Here is a 14,108-nt window from a genome sequence, read left to right on the forward strand (position 1 = left end):
TTCCCAGCCCCATGTGTTTGCTTGTTTGTTTTGTTGTTTAAAATAGAGTCTTGTCTTTTGTCCAGATCTGTGCCTTGACATTGGTCCTCATATTTTATACTTCCTGAAATAGTAGGGATAACAAGCATGTACTACAGTGTTTTGTTTCTTCAATCTAATCATGTTTCTTGAACCTGTTTGTCCTGTCTGGCCTAGAAGCATGATGCTCCTGGTCTTAGACTCTTGTGTAGCTGAGATCACAGATGCATACCACTGTATCCTGCTATTGGTTGAGAAAAAGTATCTTCAACATTTGTCCCTCAAATTGAGATTTGTTGAATCTCAGCTTCCCTAGTAACTATGCTTTATAGGTGTAAATGTATGTTATTACAGATATTTAAATGAATACCCAGTTAGGCTAATCTTCACTATATATAGATAGATATAGATAGAGATGTCAGTATATATATGTACATCTTTTTATGAATTTAGATTTTTTTTCTTCTATGATGTATTTGTTCACAACTCCCTCCTTCCCTCTGTAATACTGGTCTTTGATCAAACTCAGGGCTTTATACTTATTAGGCAGAAACTCTATCATTTGAGCCATACCCCTAGCACTATTTTGCTTTAGTTATTTTTCAGGTAGTGGTGTGTGTGTGTGTGTGTGTGTGTTCAGGTAGTGGTGTGTATATGTGTGCGTGTGAGTACCCATATTGATACTGGGGCTTGAACTTAGGACCTATACACTGTCCTAACTTCACCAGATTGTTGCTCTATCACTTGAGGCACTGCTCCACTTCTGATTTTTTTTTGATGGTTTATTGGAGATAGGAGTCTCTTGAAGACAGGTACCAGTCGCTCACACCTATAATCCTAGCTACGCAGGAGGCTCAGATCTGAGAATTACAGTTTGAAGCCAGCCTGGGCAGGAAAGTCCATGAGACTCTTGTCTTCAGAATAAACTACTTAGAAAAAGCCAGAAATGGTACTGTGGTTTAAGTGGTAGTGCCCTAGCCTTGAGCAGAAGAAGCTAAGGGACAGAGCTCAGCCCCAGAGTTCAAGCCTCAGCAAAAAAGAAAAAGTCTCTTGGGTTTGTTTGTCCAAGCAAAGCTGGCTTTTAAGTGTGATTCTTAGATCTTAGCCTCCTGAGTAGCTAAGCTTATAGGCATGAGCCTCCAGTGGTTGGTTATTTTGTTTTGGTTTTCTTCTGTGTTTCTATTGGAGCACAGAATTCAGGGTCTTGCTCTCTCATTGGGCTTTTAATTTCAAGGCTGGCACTCTACTACGTGAGACATGATTCTACTTCCAAGTCCCATGCTTTTGCCTTTGGATGGCAATTCTTCTGCATACAGTCTCTTGAGCAGCCGGGATCACAGGCTTGAGTCACCACTACATGTCTTACTGATTGAGATGGAGTCCTGATGACTTTTTCCCTGGACTGGCCTCAAATCACAATCCTCATCTTTTCCACCTTCTAAATAGCTATGATTACAGTTGTGGATCACCATGCTGCAGTTTCTGTCTGTTCAATTGTTTGAAATACTATCTTTTCATTTGGTTTAGGTGTTATTTTATTTTTATTTTATTTTTTGCCAGTTGTGGGGCTTGAACTCAGGGCCTGGGCACTGTCCCTGAGCTTTCGCTCAAGTCATGCACTCTACCACTTCAGCCACAGTGCCATTTCTGCTTTTTCTGTTTATGTGGTACTGAAGAATTGAACCCAGGGCTTCATGCCTGCTAAGCAAGCACTCTACCACTAAGCCACATTCTTAGTCCCATGGGTATTGTTTTAAATAAGTTATCCTGTACTTTTTTTTTTCTGGTTCTGTTGTTGGGGCTTGAACTTAGGGCCTCATGCTCTTGCTTGACTTTTTTTTTTTCCAAATTTTTTACTGCGATTAAATGGTTATATAATTTCCCAAATTTCACAGTATTGTGGGATAGTGATGCTTAGTTAAAGTCACAAACACATTCTAACTTTCATGGAGCAAATTGTCTATCGTGGTCTATAACATTTATGAGTTCTGTGAGCTCTGTAATACAGTTATTTCTTCCACATTGGGTGATACGTACATTTCTTTCCTTTTGCTTAGTGTCAGCTGTTCCCTCTTTCCCTCTCATTCCCTCCCTCCCATCGCTGCCATTGAGTTGCTTAGTTCGTTTTGATCAATGTCCAGTGCAGATGATGGGTCCCGCTGTTATATGTTTTTCCCTGATTCCCTCTAGTTCTATGTCATCCTCCTGCTTTCCCTCCAGTGTGCACATATATACCATACATGTGATCAGCAGCATGGGGATATTCAGTAGTGGTTCGACCAGATGAGTGAAAGTCCTTTGTTTCTTAAGTCCTGTTAATTTTGTTGTATGACCTAACATTTTGGATTTAACATCCACTTATCAGGGAGACCATGTGCCATTTGCCTCTTTACACTTGGCTTACCTCGCTCAACATGATTTCTTCTAGCTCCATCCATTTCCCTGCAAATGCCATTATTTTGTCGTTTCTAATGGCTACATAATATTCCATTGTGTATAGATACCACAATTTTTGGATCCATTCATCTGTGATAGGGCATCTGGGCTGTTTTCATATCCTGGCTATTGTGAACCGTGCTGGAATAAACATGGAGGTGCATGTGTCCTTGTATATTGGTTCCTGTTGTTCGGGATAGATGCCTAGAAGTGGTATGACTGGGTCATAAGGGAGGTCAATATTAAGCTTTCTGAGGACCCTCCAGACTGCTTTCCAAAGTGGTTTAAGTGTATATTCCCATCAGCAGTGTAATAAGGTTCTTCTTTCTCTGCATCCCCTCCAGCATTTGTCGTTGGCTGACTTGTGGATGTGGGCCATTCTGACTGGGGTAAGGTGGTATCTCAGGGTTGTCTTTATTTGCATTTCCTTCAGAACCAGGGATGGTGCACATTTCCTCATGTGTTTCTTTGCCATTTTTATCTCTTCTGAAAACTTTCTTTAGTTCCCTTGCCCATTTAGTAATTGGTTTGTTAGGTTTGGGAGGAATTCGTTTCTTGAGATCCCTGTATATACAGGATATTAACCCCTTGTCTGATATATTGCTGGTAAATATTTTTTCCCAGTTAGTTGGTTGTCTTTCTAGCTTGGTTGCTATAGCTTTTAGCTGTGCAGAAACTTTATTTTAAGGTAGTCCCATTTGTCGAGTCTTTCTCCAATTTGTTGTGACCCTGAGACTCTGTTCAGGAAATTCCTGCCTATGCCTATAAGTTCAAATGTCTCTCCTTACTCTGTCCTGCAGTAGTTTCAGAGATTCAGGTTTGATGTTAAGGTCTTTAATCCATTTTGAGTTGATGTTGGTGCATGGTGACAGGCTGGGGTCCACTTTTAGTTTTCTGCATGTGGCTGCCCAGTTTTCCCAGCACCAGTGGTTGAAGAGGCTGTGTTTCTTCCACTGTATGTCTTTGGCTCCTTTGTCAAATATCAGCTGACTGTAGGTGGTGGTTTTATTTTTGGATCTTCTATTCCATTGGTCTTCAGGTCTGTTTTTGTGCCAGTACCATGCTGTCTTTGTTATTATGGCTCTATAGTAGAGTTTGAAGTCCAGCATGGAGATCCCTCCCATGTTGTCTTTTTTTCCTAGAATTGTTTTGGCTATTCTAGGTCTTTTGTTGTTCCATATGAATTTTTGAACTGTTTTCTGTATTTCAGAAATGTATGTCATTGCAATTTTAATAGTATTTACATTGAATTTGTATATTAATTTTGGCAGTATTGCCATTTTCACTATGTTAAGTCTGCCTATCCAAGAGCATGGAAGATCTTTCCATTTCCTAGTGTCTTCTGTAATTTCTTTCTTTAAGTTTCTATAGTTTTCATTGAATAGGTCATGGGGCCTGATCTCTGGGCCTGGGCGCTGTCCCTCAGCTCTTCAGCTCAAGGCTAGCGCTCTACCACTTGAGCCACAGTGCCACTTCCGGTTTTTTTCTTTTTTGCTTATGTGGTGCTGAGGAATGGAACCCAGGGCCTCAGGCATGCAAGGCAAGCACTCTACCACTGAGCCACCTTCCCAGGCCCTCGTATGACTTTTTTTTGTATGTGTTTCTGGATTCTGTTAGCTAGAATTTTGTTAAGGATCTTTGCATCTGTGTTTATCAAGGAGATTGGTCTGTAATTCTCTTTTTTGGTTGGGTCTTTGCCTGGTTTGGGAATGAGTGTGATATTGGCATCATAGAATGAGTTTGGGATAGCTCCCTCCTTCTCTACTTCTCCTGAAGAGCTTGAGGAATATGGGTATTAGTTCTTCTTTAAAGGTCTTATAGAATTCTGTTGTGAATCCATCTGGTCCTGGGCTTTTCCTTGTTGGAAGACTTCTGATTGCTTCCTGTATCTTGGTGTAAGATATTGGCTTATTTAATTGATTTACTTCTTCTTTGCTCAGTTTGGGCAACTTGTATTTCTCTAAAAATGCATCCATTTATGCCAGGTTTTCTTTCTTTAGAGAGTATAACTTTTGAAAATAGTCTTTATAATTGTTTGGATATCTTGGGTACTTCTTGTGATTCTTCCCGTGGCATCCCTGATCTTGTTCATTTGGGTTTCCTCTCTTCTTTCCTTAATTAATCTTGCCAAGGGTCGTTCAATTTATTATTTATTTTTTTCAAAGAACCAGCTTTTTGTTTTATTAATTTTATCTATAATTTTCCTATTCTCTGTCTCATTAATTTCCGCTCTTTAATTTGATTACCTGGCTCCGTCTAGTAACTTTGGGTTCCATTTTTTCATGTTCTTCCAGCTGTTTTAATTGCAACATGAGATTATTTACTTGGTCTGTCTCTGTTTTCTTGATGTGGGCACTGAGGGCGATAAATTTGCCCCTCAGGACTGCTTTTGCTGTTTCCCACAAGTTTCTTTGTGATATGTCTTCATTTTCATTGAATTGTAGGAACTTTTAAATTTCTTCTTTAATTTCTTCAGTTACCCAGGTGTTGCTCAATTTCCATGTATTTGAGTAATTTCTGCAGTATGCTTTGTTATTGTGAACTTCTTGCTTGACTTTTGTACACAGCTATATCTCCACCTTTGGCTTCCCTGCCTTTTGCTAATTAATTAGAGGTAAGAGTCTTACAGACTTTCCTGCCCAGGCTAGCATTGAACAGAGATCCTCAGATCTCAGCTTCAAAAGTAGCTAGGATTATGAGAGGAGCCATCCTATATTTTTTTTTCCCTCCATAAGGCCAGCACTCTACCACTTGAGCCACAGCTCCACTTCTGACCACTTTTGCTGGAGATAAGAGTCTCACAGATGGGCTGGGAAGGTGGCTCAGTGGTAGAGCACTTCCCTTGCATGCTCAAGGCCCTGGGTTCGATTCCTCAGCACCACATAAGCAAAAAGAAAAAAGCCGGAAGTGGCACTGTGGCTCAAGTGGTAGAGTGCTAGCCTTGAGCTGAAGAGCTGAGGGACAGTGCCCAGGCCCAGAGTTCAGGCCCCACGACCGGACCCAAAAAAAAAAAAGAGTCTCACAGACTTTTCCTGCCTAGCCTAGCTTTGAACTACAAGTCTCAGATCTTAGCTTCTTGAGTAGCTAGAATTACAGGTGTGAGCCACTGGCACCTGGCTTATTCTGTACTCTTAATGAAATAAATACATACGTGGAGAAGAACAAAATAGGGTTATAGATCCAAAAAAGATGTTTCATACTTTGTATAGTTATTTTTTAATTCATTTAAAATAAGTATACTTGCTTTTCTTTTATTTTGTAGAAGGAAGTAACAGAAATGTACTAATTTGCTCCAAAGAGGAACCTGATTCTAAGAATAAAAGTACTAAAAAGGGTCATACAGAACTTCCGAAATGTGATACTGGTTGTGCTGAGACCTTGTTTGGACTCAAGAACATCTTTTCCCCATCTGAAGACTTACTTTCATTTTTAAAGGTATTTTCAAAGTTTATTTGGGATACTGAAGTTAGATTTCTTTTCATCTTCTCAATATTCCATGTATTTTGAATCTTACATTTAACTTAATTTTCCTTAGTGTTTTTATATGTTAGATTCTGAATTCAACACATTCTCCTGTTTGACTAATGATGCACAGATACTTCATTAAATGCACATTACTGGAATTAAAATATACTTATGAATTTTTCAGATAACAAAGATAATTGAGTGATTTCTGTTTTAATTTTGGTACATACTAAATATTAAGAGCATTTAGTTCAAATGAGTGATCTGAATGTCATTCTTAGAGTCACTACTTAGGCTTGGAGTGCTGGGGATTGATGCCAGGGCCTTGCACATGAGGGCAAGCACTCTACCATTGAGCTGGCATGTAGTCAGTATAGATTAATAAAACCTAAGGGTGAGCCAGATACCAGTGACTCATGCCTGTAATCCTAGTTACTCAGGAGGCTGAGATCTTAGGATTGTGGTTTGATTGTGGGCAGAAAAGTCCCTCTGAGACTCTTATCTCCAATAAACTACTCAAAAAGCCAGAAGTCAGGCACTGGTGGCTCATGCCTGTAATCCTAGCTACTCAGGACGCTGAGATCTGAGGATAACAGTTCAAAGCCAGCCCAGGCAAGAACGCCCATGAGACTCTTCCAAATAACCACCAGAAAACTGGAAGTGGCACTGTGGCTCAAGCGCTAACCTTGAGCTGAAGAGCTGAGGGACAGTGAGCAGGCCCAGAGTTCAAGCCCCATGACCGACCAAAATAAAGCTAGAGGTGGCACTATTGCTCAAGTGCTCTAGCCTTGAGCACAAGAGGCTCAGGGACAGCACTCAGGCCCTGAGTTCAAGCCCCAGAATTGGTAAAAGAAAAAATACAGGGGCTGGGAAGGTGGCTTAGTGGTAGAGTGCTTGCCTTACATGCCTGAGGCCCTGGGTTCGATTCCTCAGCACCACATAAGAAAAAAGCCAGAAGTGGTGCTGTGGCTCAAGTGGTAGAGCGCTAGCCTTGAGCTGAAGAGCTGAGGGACAGCACCCAGGCCCAGAGTTCAGGCCCCACGACTGGACCCAAAAATTTAAAAAAAAAGAAAAAATACAAGTAGTGAAACAGAAATTTTCAGATATAATTGGGACAACTTTATATTTGTATGGGCAGAAAAATGTTCAAAGCATGTACTAACATTTCTTTACTTATATTCACTATTCAGCACAAAATCACTACAAAGGAAGAATGGCAGAAACTCATGCAGATTCTTGCAGAATTCCATATGCGGAATGTAGATTTTTTATATAGTAATCTTGAGTTCATTCTGCCATTACCAGTTGACATCATTCCAGATAGAAAAGCTGTCTGTGGCTCATCAGTAACGTTGGATGCCAGTGCAACATCTGTTGTGAGGTGTCCTGCTAGGAAACAATCTGAAAAACAGCAGCCATTGAAGAAGAAGTTACAGAAAAAGAAACAGAAAACGATGGTGATACTAGATGATAGCGACTTATTTGACACTGGTTTGGACTTCCCTGATGAAGCTATTAGCCTATCCCCTGAGTCTTACTCAAATTTAGAAGAAAGCAAAGACACAGACAAAGAAAGCAATCCTGAGACAAAGAAACTAAACAAGTGCTTGGAGCCTGACATTGAGATTATTGCTCATCCTCCTGAAACACCCACAGAGAAAAACTCTTCGGCCCTTGTTTCTCATTGTTTAAATTCTCTCGCTGAGTTCATGGATAACCTGTCCTTCTTAGATGCTGTTTTAACTGATGTAAATGAACTGAAGGAATTTGGTAAAAATGACTTTCATTGGACAAGTGGAAAGGTTAAAAGTGGACTTTGCGATGAGTTTAGTCTCGAGAATAGTGATGGATGGACTTCCCAAAGCTCTGTAGAATTAAAAGCAGCTGCAGAAGCTCTCAGCTTCACTAAATGTTCTTCTACTATTTCAAAAGCCTTGGAATCCTTGAATGCATGCAAGAAATTAGGAAAAGATCCAACCAAAGATCTTACCTTTTATGTTTCACAAAAGCGCAACAATGTATGCTTTAGCCAGTCAGCAGCTAATTCAGAGTAAGTCCTATTTTTGTTTTTCAATAATAAATGGCAAAAAGGAAATCATTTTCTTCCCTCCTAATTTTTATTTTTTCCCCAAATTCTTTATTGTGATTAAGTGGTTACATAATTTCCCAAATTTGGGGCTGGGAAGGTGGCTCAGTGGTAGAACGCTTGCCTTGCATGCCTGAGGCCCTGGGTTCGATTTCTCAGCACCACATAAGCAAAAAGAAAAAAGCTGGAAGTGGTGCTGTGGCTCAAGTGGTAGAACGCTAGCCTTGAGCTGAAGAGCTGAGGGACAGCACCCAGACCCAGAGTTCAGGCCCCACGACCAGACCCCCCCCAAAAAAAAAAAATAATTTCCCAAATTTCACAGTATTGTGGTTCTATGAGCTCTGCAATACAGTTATTTCTTCCTCATTGGGTGATATGTACATTTCTTTTTTTTTGCATAGCGTCAGCTGTTCCCTCTTTCCCATTCGTTCCGTCCCTCCTATCACTGCCATTGAGTTCATTTTGATCAATGTCCAGTGCAGCTGATGGGTCCCGCTGTTGTATAGTTTTCCCTGATTCTTTCTAGTTCTATGTCATCCTCCTGGTTTCACTCCAGTGTGCACATATACACCATATATGTGATCAGCATCATAGAGTTATTTAGTAGTGATTCGACCAGATAAGTGGTAGGTATTGATCATAGCAGATCTAATGATTGTTAAGGGAATCAGTTTGATTGATGGGAAGATGAGTCTAGGCTAGATTTGTGAAACCCTCGTATGACAGGACAGAGAGTTGGACTTGGTGTGACTGCAGTTAGCCATTATATTTCAATATGGAGACAGGTGTGGTGGCTCATGTCTATAGTCACACGACTGAGGAGTTTGAAGTAGGTTGGTGAGTTTGAGATCAGCTTGAGCTACAAAGGGAAACCTTGTCCAGGAAATTAATCTAGAGCTGTCATATAGTCTAGAGACAAATAAACTGATTTGGGACTGTTACATTTTTATTGGGTATGGACAAAAGTAATGTATTACTTTTAATTTACAGCAGTGCTTGGAAGAGGATAGCAGTCATTAAAAGTGTATTTTCTAGTCGATCTCTTCTGAACCTGGGTAATAAACAAGCTAGTATAATCGAATACTTGCCAACTCTTCGAAACATTTGTAGGACTGAGAAGTTAAAAGAACATGGAAAAAACAAAAGAAGGTAAACACCATAAATAATAACATGTTAGATAGCTATTTCAAGAAAAGTATTGCTTCCGATGAAAATATTAACATTAAAATTTTTTTCTTTGTAATTTTGATAGGTTCCTGCACTATTTCGAAGGAATCCATCTTGACATTCCTAAAGAGACTGTCAATACTTTGGCAGCTGACTTCCCTTAATATACCCATGAACATCGCTTCTGGGCCTTTCGAGCAGGATCAAAGTGTCTTATCTGTTCTTGTCAGTTTGATATCTGGTATGTCCTATATTTTTTGGATCAAGGAGATGGAATAGTTTTCTCCATCCACTTCAGTCATATTGTAGAACCTCCCAGAATGATGCACAAAAACACAAAGCAAAGCAAAATGACTCATTGACAATGTCTTATACAGTGTGCGTGGTACTTAAGGTGCATTTTTGTACTATATTGATCTTCATGGAAGAGTTTTTCTTAATGTACATTTGAAACAGACTTTGTATTTTTATTACTGTAAAAATATTTAAATGAACTTTTTGAGTTAAAATTGAATATATATGATTGTTTTTTAATGAAATTTTTGTATTATCTAATTTTGCTTTGTTGGTAATACGTTTTGTATGTGAGTGAACTGTTCATAGAAAAGGACTTACTAAGCCGGGCACTGGTGGCTCACACCTGTAATCCTAGCTACTCAGGAGGCTGAGATCTGAAGATCTCGGTTCAAAGCCAGCCCGGGCAGGAGAGACCGTGAGACTCCTATCTCCAATAAACCACCAGAAAACCGGAAGTGGCGCTGTAGCTCAAGTGGTAGAGCGCTTGCCTTGAGCTGAAGAGCTGAGGGACAGCGCCCAGGCTCAGAGTTCAAGCCCCACGACTGACAAAAAAAAAAAAGAAAAGGACTTACTAGGATATTTCTAAGAATGTTCCATTGCTTCACTAGTCTGTAATTTTTCCCTTTCCTGTTACCCATAATCCACTCAGCTCCAGGTATCAGTGCTCTTTCAGTGCACCTACATGGTAATTTTTCTAAAGTTTATGCAATACAAAATATAAAACTTCAAATGAAATATTTAAGGAAGAAAATTGATTCATTTTTGAAACAAGAGCTTCCTAATAAGTTTATGGCTAGTATAACCCTTAAAACATATTTTAATCAGTGAATCATAGACTGTGGATAAAGTAAAATCAACATTCCAAATTAGTTTTCCTTTTTAAACCTCTGTGTAGGGAATACCTTGTATATTTTGTGAAGTTATTTGCCTTGTAAATTTTCCTTGTACTTTTATGTCATTGATGTTTTACTTCATAAAGATCTTGCTACATCATTCTGAGCATATAGCTCAGTGGTAGGGAACTTGCCTAGTTCTGGCTTCAATTCTCAACATAGCAAAAGAAAAAAAAAACCTGCAAAATCTGATAAAGCTATTGATGATACTTTGGATCTTTTTTGGATAAGCTACAGTTCCTTAAAATGATAACAATGGAAGATTTTACTATAAAGTTCTACATAATGGCCATTTTCATTTATATTTTTGTTTTTGTAGTATTGGTAATCAAACCTAGGGTCTAGCTAGCATATTTTAGGACAGCATCTTAGCACTATGCTAAAACTATGCGAGCACTATGCTAGGTGTTTTTGTTTTTGAAACTGTTGATCAGCCTGGCCACCCTGGACTCTTAGAGGTAAGTGATTCTTTTGCTGCAGCCTACCAAGTAGCTGGGATTACAGCCATGAACTACAATATACAATTAGGGTTTTTTGGAATAGGTCTATTTTTTTACTTGAGTAATAAGGCTTTTATGTATATTTGTTTTTTGCAGTCAAATTATCAGGTATGTTTAAAATCACTCCATATTTTAAAAGTTTACATCTTATAACAGCTATTATTCAGATACATTATCTGATGGATTATATTTTTAAACTCTAAAGGATCCTAATTCTGTAATTTTTAAAGTCATAGATGTGCATATTTACAAACAAATATGAAGAAGTATGTGTTACAACTTTTTCCTTTTTGAGTAGTATATTGATCTAATTAAAGGTTAAAAATAAAGGAAGGCTTCTATGTGGTATTTAAATAGGAGTTCAAGATGTCATCCTATAAATATGTAGAATTTATAGGTCCAGATGTAGGCTGCATCTAACAGATCTCATCCTGTATCAAAGAGAGTAGCTGGGCACCAGCTATTACATGCCTGTAATCCTAGCTACTACTCAGGAGGTTGAGATCTGAGGACCATGGTTCAAAGGCAACCGGGCAGAAAAATATGGAAGACTTTTTTTTTTCTCATAGGGTTTGAATTCAGAGTCTCAATGCTGTCCCTGAGCTCTTTTGCTCAAGGCTAGTGCTCTACCTCTTTGAGCCACAGCACCACTTCTGGTTTTCGGGTGGTTAATTGGAGATGAATGTCTCAAGGACTTTCTTGCTTGGGCTGGCTTCGAACCGCCATCCTCAGAATTCAACTTCCTGAGTAACTAGGATTACAGGAGTGAGCCACCAGCACCTGGCTCTGTAAAACTCATCCCCAATTTAATCAAAAAGCCAGAAGTGGATCTTTGACTCAAGTGGTAGAATGCTAGCATAAAAACTCAGGAATAGCACCCAGCACCCAGGTTCCAAGTTCAAGTCCCATGGCAGAGAGAAGGACAGGGAGAGAGAGAGACAGGAAAACTAATCTGTTTTGGTTTGGCTTTTTTTGCAATTGAGTTCTTCCTGTAGATCATAGTTTTTTTATTAGAAACTGGTAATTCTCAACAATTGAGGAACCATACTAAAATAATTTCAAAGAACTATATTCAACTTACCAAAAAACCCAAGAATTAGTGAAATACTTCTTTCCTTAATAGTGACACATTTGATACCAATATATTTTAGGTTCTGTTATAATTTGGGGACGTTTCTGTCAGATTTTTGGGGGGGGCCAACACTGGTGCTTAAACTGTTTGGCACTCTGGCTTAGCTTTTTCCACCCAAGGCTTGTGCTCTGTCATTTGAGCCACACCTCCATTTCCAGCTTTTTGCTGGTTAATTAGAAATAAGAACCTTTCTGATTTATCTGCCTGGGATAGCACAGTTAAGTGTACATAATAGTAAGTCCAGCATGAACACCAATGCCAGAGAGTTGGAATAGCTAGTAGAACACCAATGCCAGAGATTTGGAATAGCTAGTAAGGCAGGATTTCTTCCTTTATATATATATGTATACATGTGTGTGTTTATATGCACATGTATATAAATATGTAGATATAAATTATATATACATACATGTATGTATATTTCTGACTATTTCAATTTTTTCCAAAAGGTATATTTAACTTTTAACATAAAAGATATACTACTTTGGGGGCTGGGAAGGTGGCTCAGTGGTAGAGCGCTTGCCTTGCATGCATGAGGCCCTGGGTTCGATTCCTCAGCACCACATAAGCAGAAAAGAAAAGCCGGAAGTGGGGCTGTGGCTCAAGTGGTAGAGCGCTAGCCTTGAGCTGAAGAGCTGAGGGACAGAGCTCAGGCCCAGAGCTCAGGCCCCACGACCGGATTAAAAAAAAAAAAAAAAAAAGATATACTACTTTGATATCAAGACTTGGGTTCAGAATACAAGATATAATGGGTCTCTCAATTAAGGCAGATATAATGGGAAATTGAGAGGGATGGGGGGAAAGTGGTACTTTGTGTGTGCCATACCAAGGCTTGAACTTAGAGTCACACTTTTCTTTCTTTTTTGGGGGGGGGGGGGGTCCAGTCGTGGGGCCTGAACTCTGGGCCTGGGCGCTCTCCCTCAGCTCTTCAGCTCAAGACTAGCGCTCTACCACTTGAGCCACAGCGCCGCTTCCGGCTTTTTTCTTTTTGCTTATGTGGTGCTAAGGAATCGAACCCAGGGCCTCATGCATGCAAGGCAAGCACTCTACCACTGAGCCATCTTCCCAGCCCCTCTTTTTTTTTTTTTTGCTGGTCATGGGGCCTGAACTCTGCGCCTAGATACTGTCCCTCAGCGTTTCCAGCTCAAGGCTAGCGCTCTACCACTTGAGTTACAGCCCCGCTTCTGCTTTTTCTGCCTATGTGGTGTTGAGGAATAGAACCCAGGGTCTTATGCATGCAAGGCAAGCACTCTACCACTGAGCCACCTTCCCAGCCCTCTCACTTTTCTTGCTCAGCATTCTTGCTAAGGGATACTCTATCACTTGAGTCATGCCTTCAGTCTAGTATTTTGCTGGTTAATTGAAGATAGAGTCTCACAGCCTCTTCTGCCTTGGCCAGCCTTAATCCTCCAGGTCTCAGCCTCCTTAGTAACTAGACTCATAGGCCTGAGCCAACAGTTCCTGGCTAAAAAATTAATTTCATCAAATGATTGTATGTCAGAGGATTTAAAATTAAGAAAATGAGCTGGGGGAGAAAAAGCCAAGTGAGAGTGTTAAGGTTCTAAGTACAAGCCCTAATAATGGCATAAATGAATTGCGGTAGAGGGAAGAGAGAGAGCAAAGAAAAAAAGAGAAGAAAGTGCAAAAGAGAAAGAGCTGAACAAAAGATATGTTTGGGGTTACCAGATCTCTGTTGAAAAAATGTGCCTCTTTACTAGCCTTGAACTGAAGAGCTGAGGGACTGCGCCCAGGCCCAGAGTTCAGGCCCCATGACCGACAAAAAAAAAAGTGCTTCTTGCGGACAGTATGTCAAACCACATTCTCACTAGAAAATAAGAGTCTACAAAGTTATATTACCAGTTGTCTTGACTTTATTCTCATACACAGCACCCAGAAAATTCACTATTTTACCAATGTGGTAATACAAATCCTTAGTACAGGAGGTTTGTTGGAGATTGTTGTTGTTGATTTATGTGTATGTGCCTTGTGCCAGTCCTGGGGCTTGAACTCAGGGCCTGGGTATTCCCTGAGCTTATTAAGCTCAAGGCCTTTTCAGTGTATGTGGTACTGAGGAATGGAACAAAGGGCTTCAGACATGCTAGGCAAGTACTCTA

The 14,108-nt window shown here is 39.9% G+C and overlaps 1 protein-coding gene and 1 pseudogene across 4 annotated transcripts in view; both read left to right on the forward strand.

Annotated features, from left to right (window-relative positions):
- Positions 1-14,108, forward strand: part of Atad5 (ATPase family AAA domain containing 5) — a 51,565-nt gene that overhangs the window by 34,705 nt on the left and 2,752 nt on the right. For 2 of the 4 annotated variants that reach the window (XM_042691006.1, XM_042691022.1), the window contains 4 exons: positions 5,717-5,889; positions 7,110-7,969; positions 8,996-9,154; positions 9,258-9,686. In XM_042691006.1, coding sequence (XP_042546940.1) covers positions 5,717-5,889; positions 7,110-7,969; positions 8,996-9,154; positions 9,258-9,336 — 1,271 coding nt within the window. In that variant the 3' untranslated portion in view covers positions 9,337-9,686. Of the gene's footprint in view, positions 1-5,716; positions 5,890-7,109; positions 7,970-8,995; positions 9,155-9,257; positions 9,687-14,108 lie in introns of those variants that run through there. The other 2 variants (XR_006149116.1, XM_042691011.1) reach the window with 2 other exon arrangements.
- On the forward strand, positions 9,350-9,488 carry LOC122120450 (annotated as a pseudogene).

This window comes from Dipodomys spectabilis, unplaced genomic scaffold, assembly GCF_019054845.1.
Source record: "Dipodomys spectabilis isolate Male_0828 unplaced genomic scaffold, ASM1905484v1 ptg000004l, whole genome shotgun sequence".
In the NCBI taxonomy this organism is placed as follows: Eukaryota; Metazoa; Chordata; class Mammalia; order Rodentia; family Heteromyidae; genus Dipodomys; species Dipodomys spectabilis.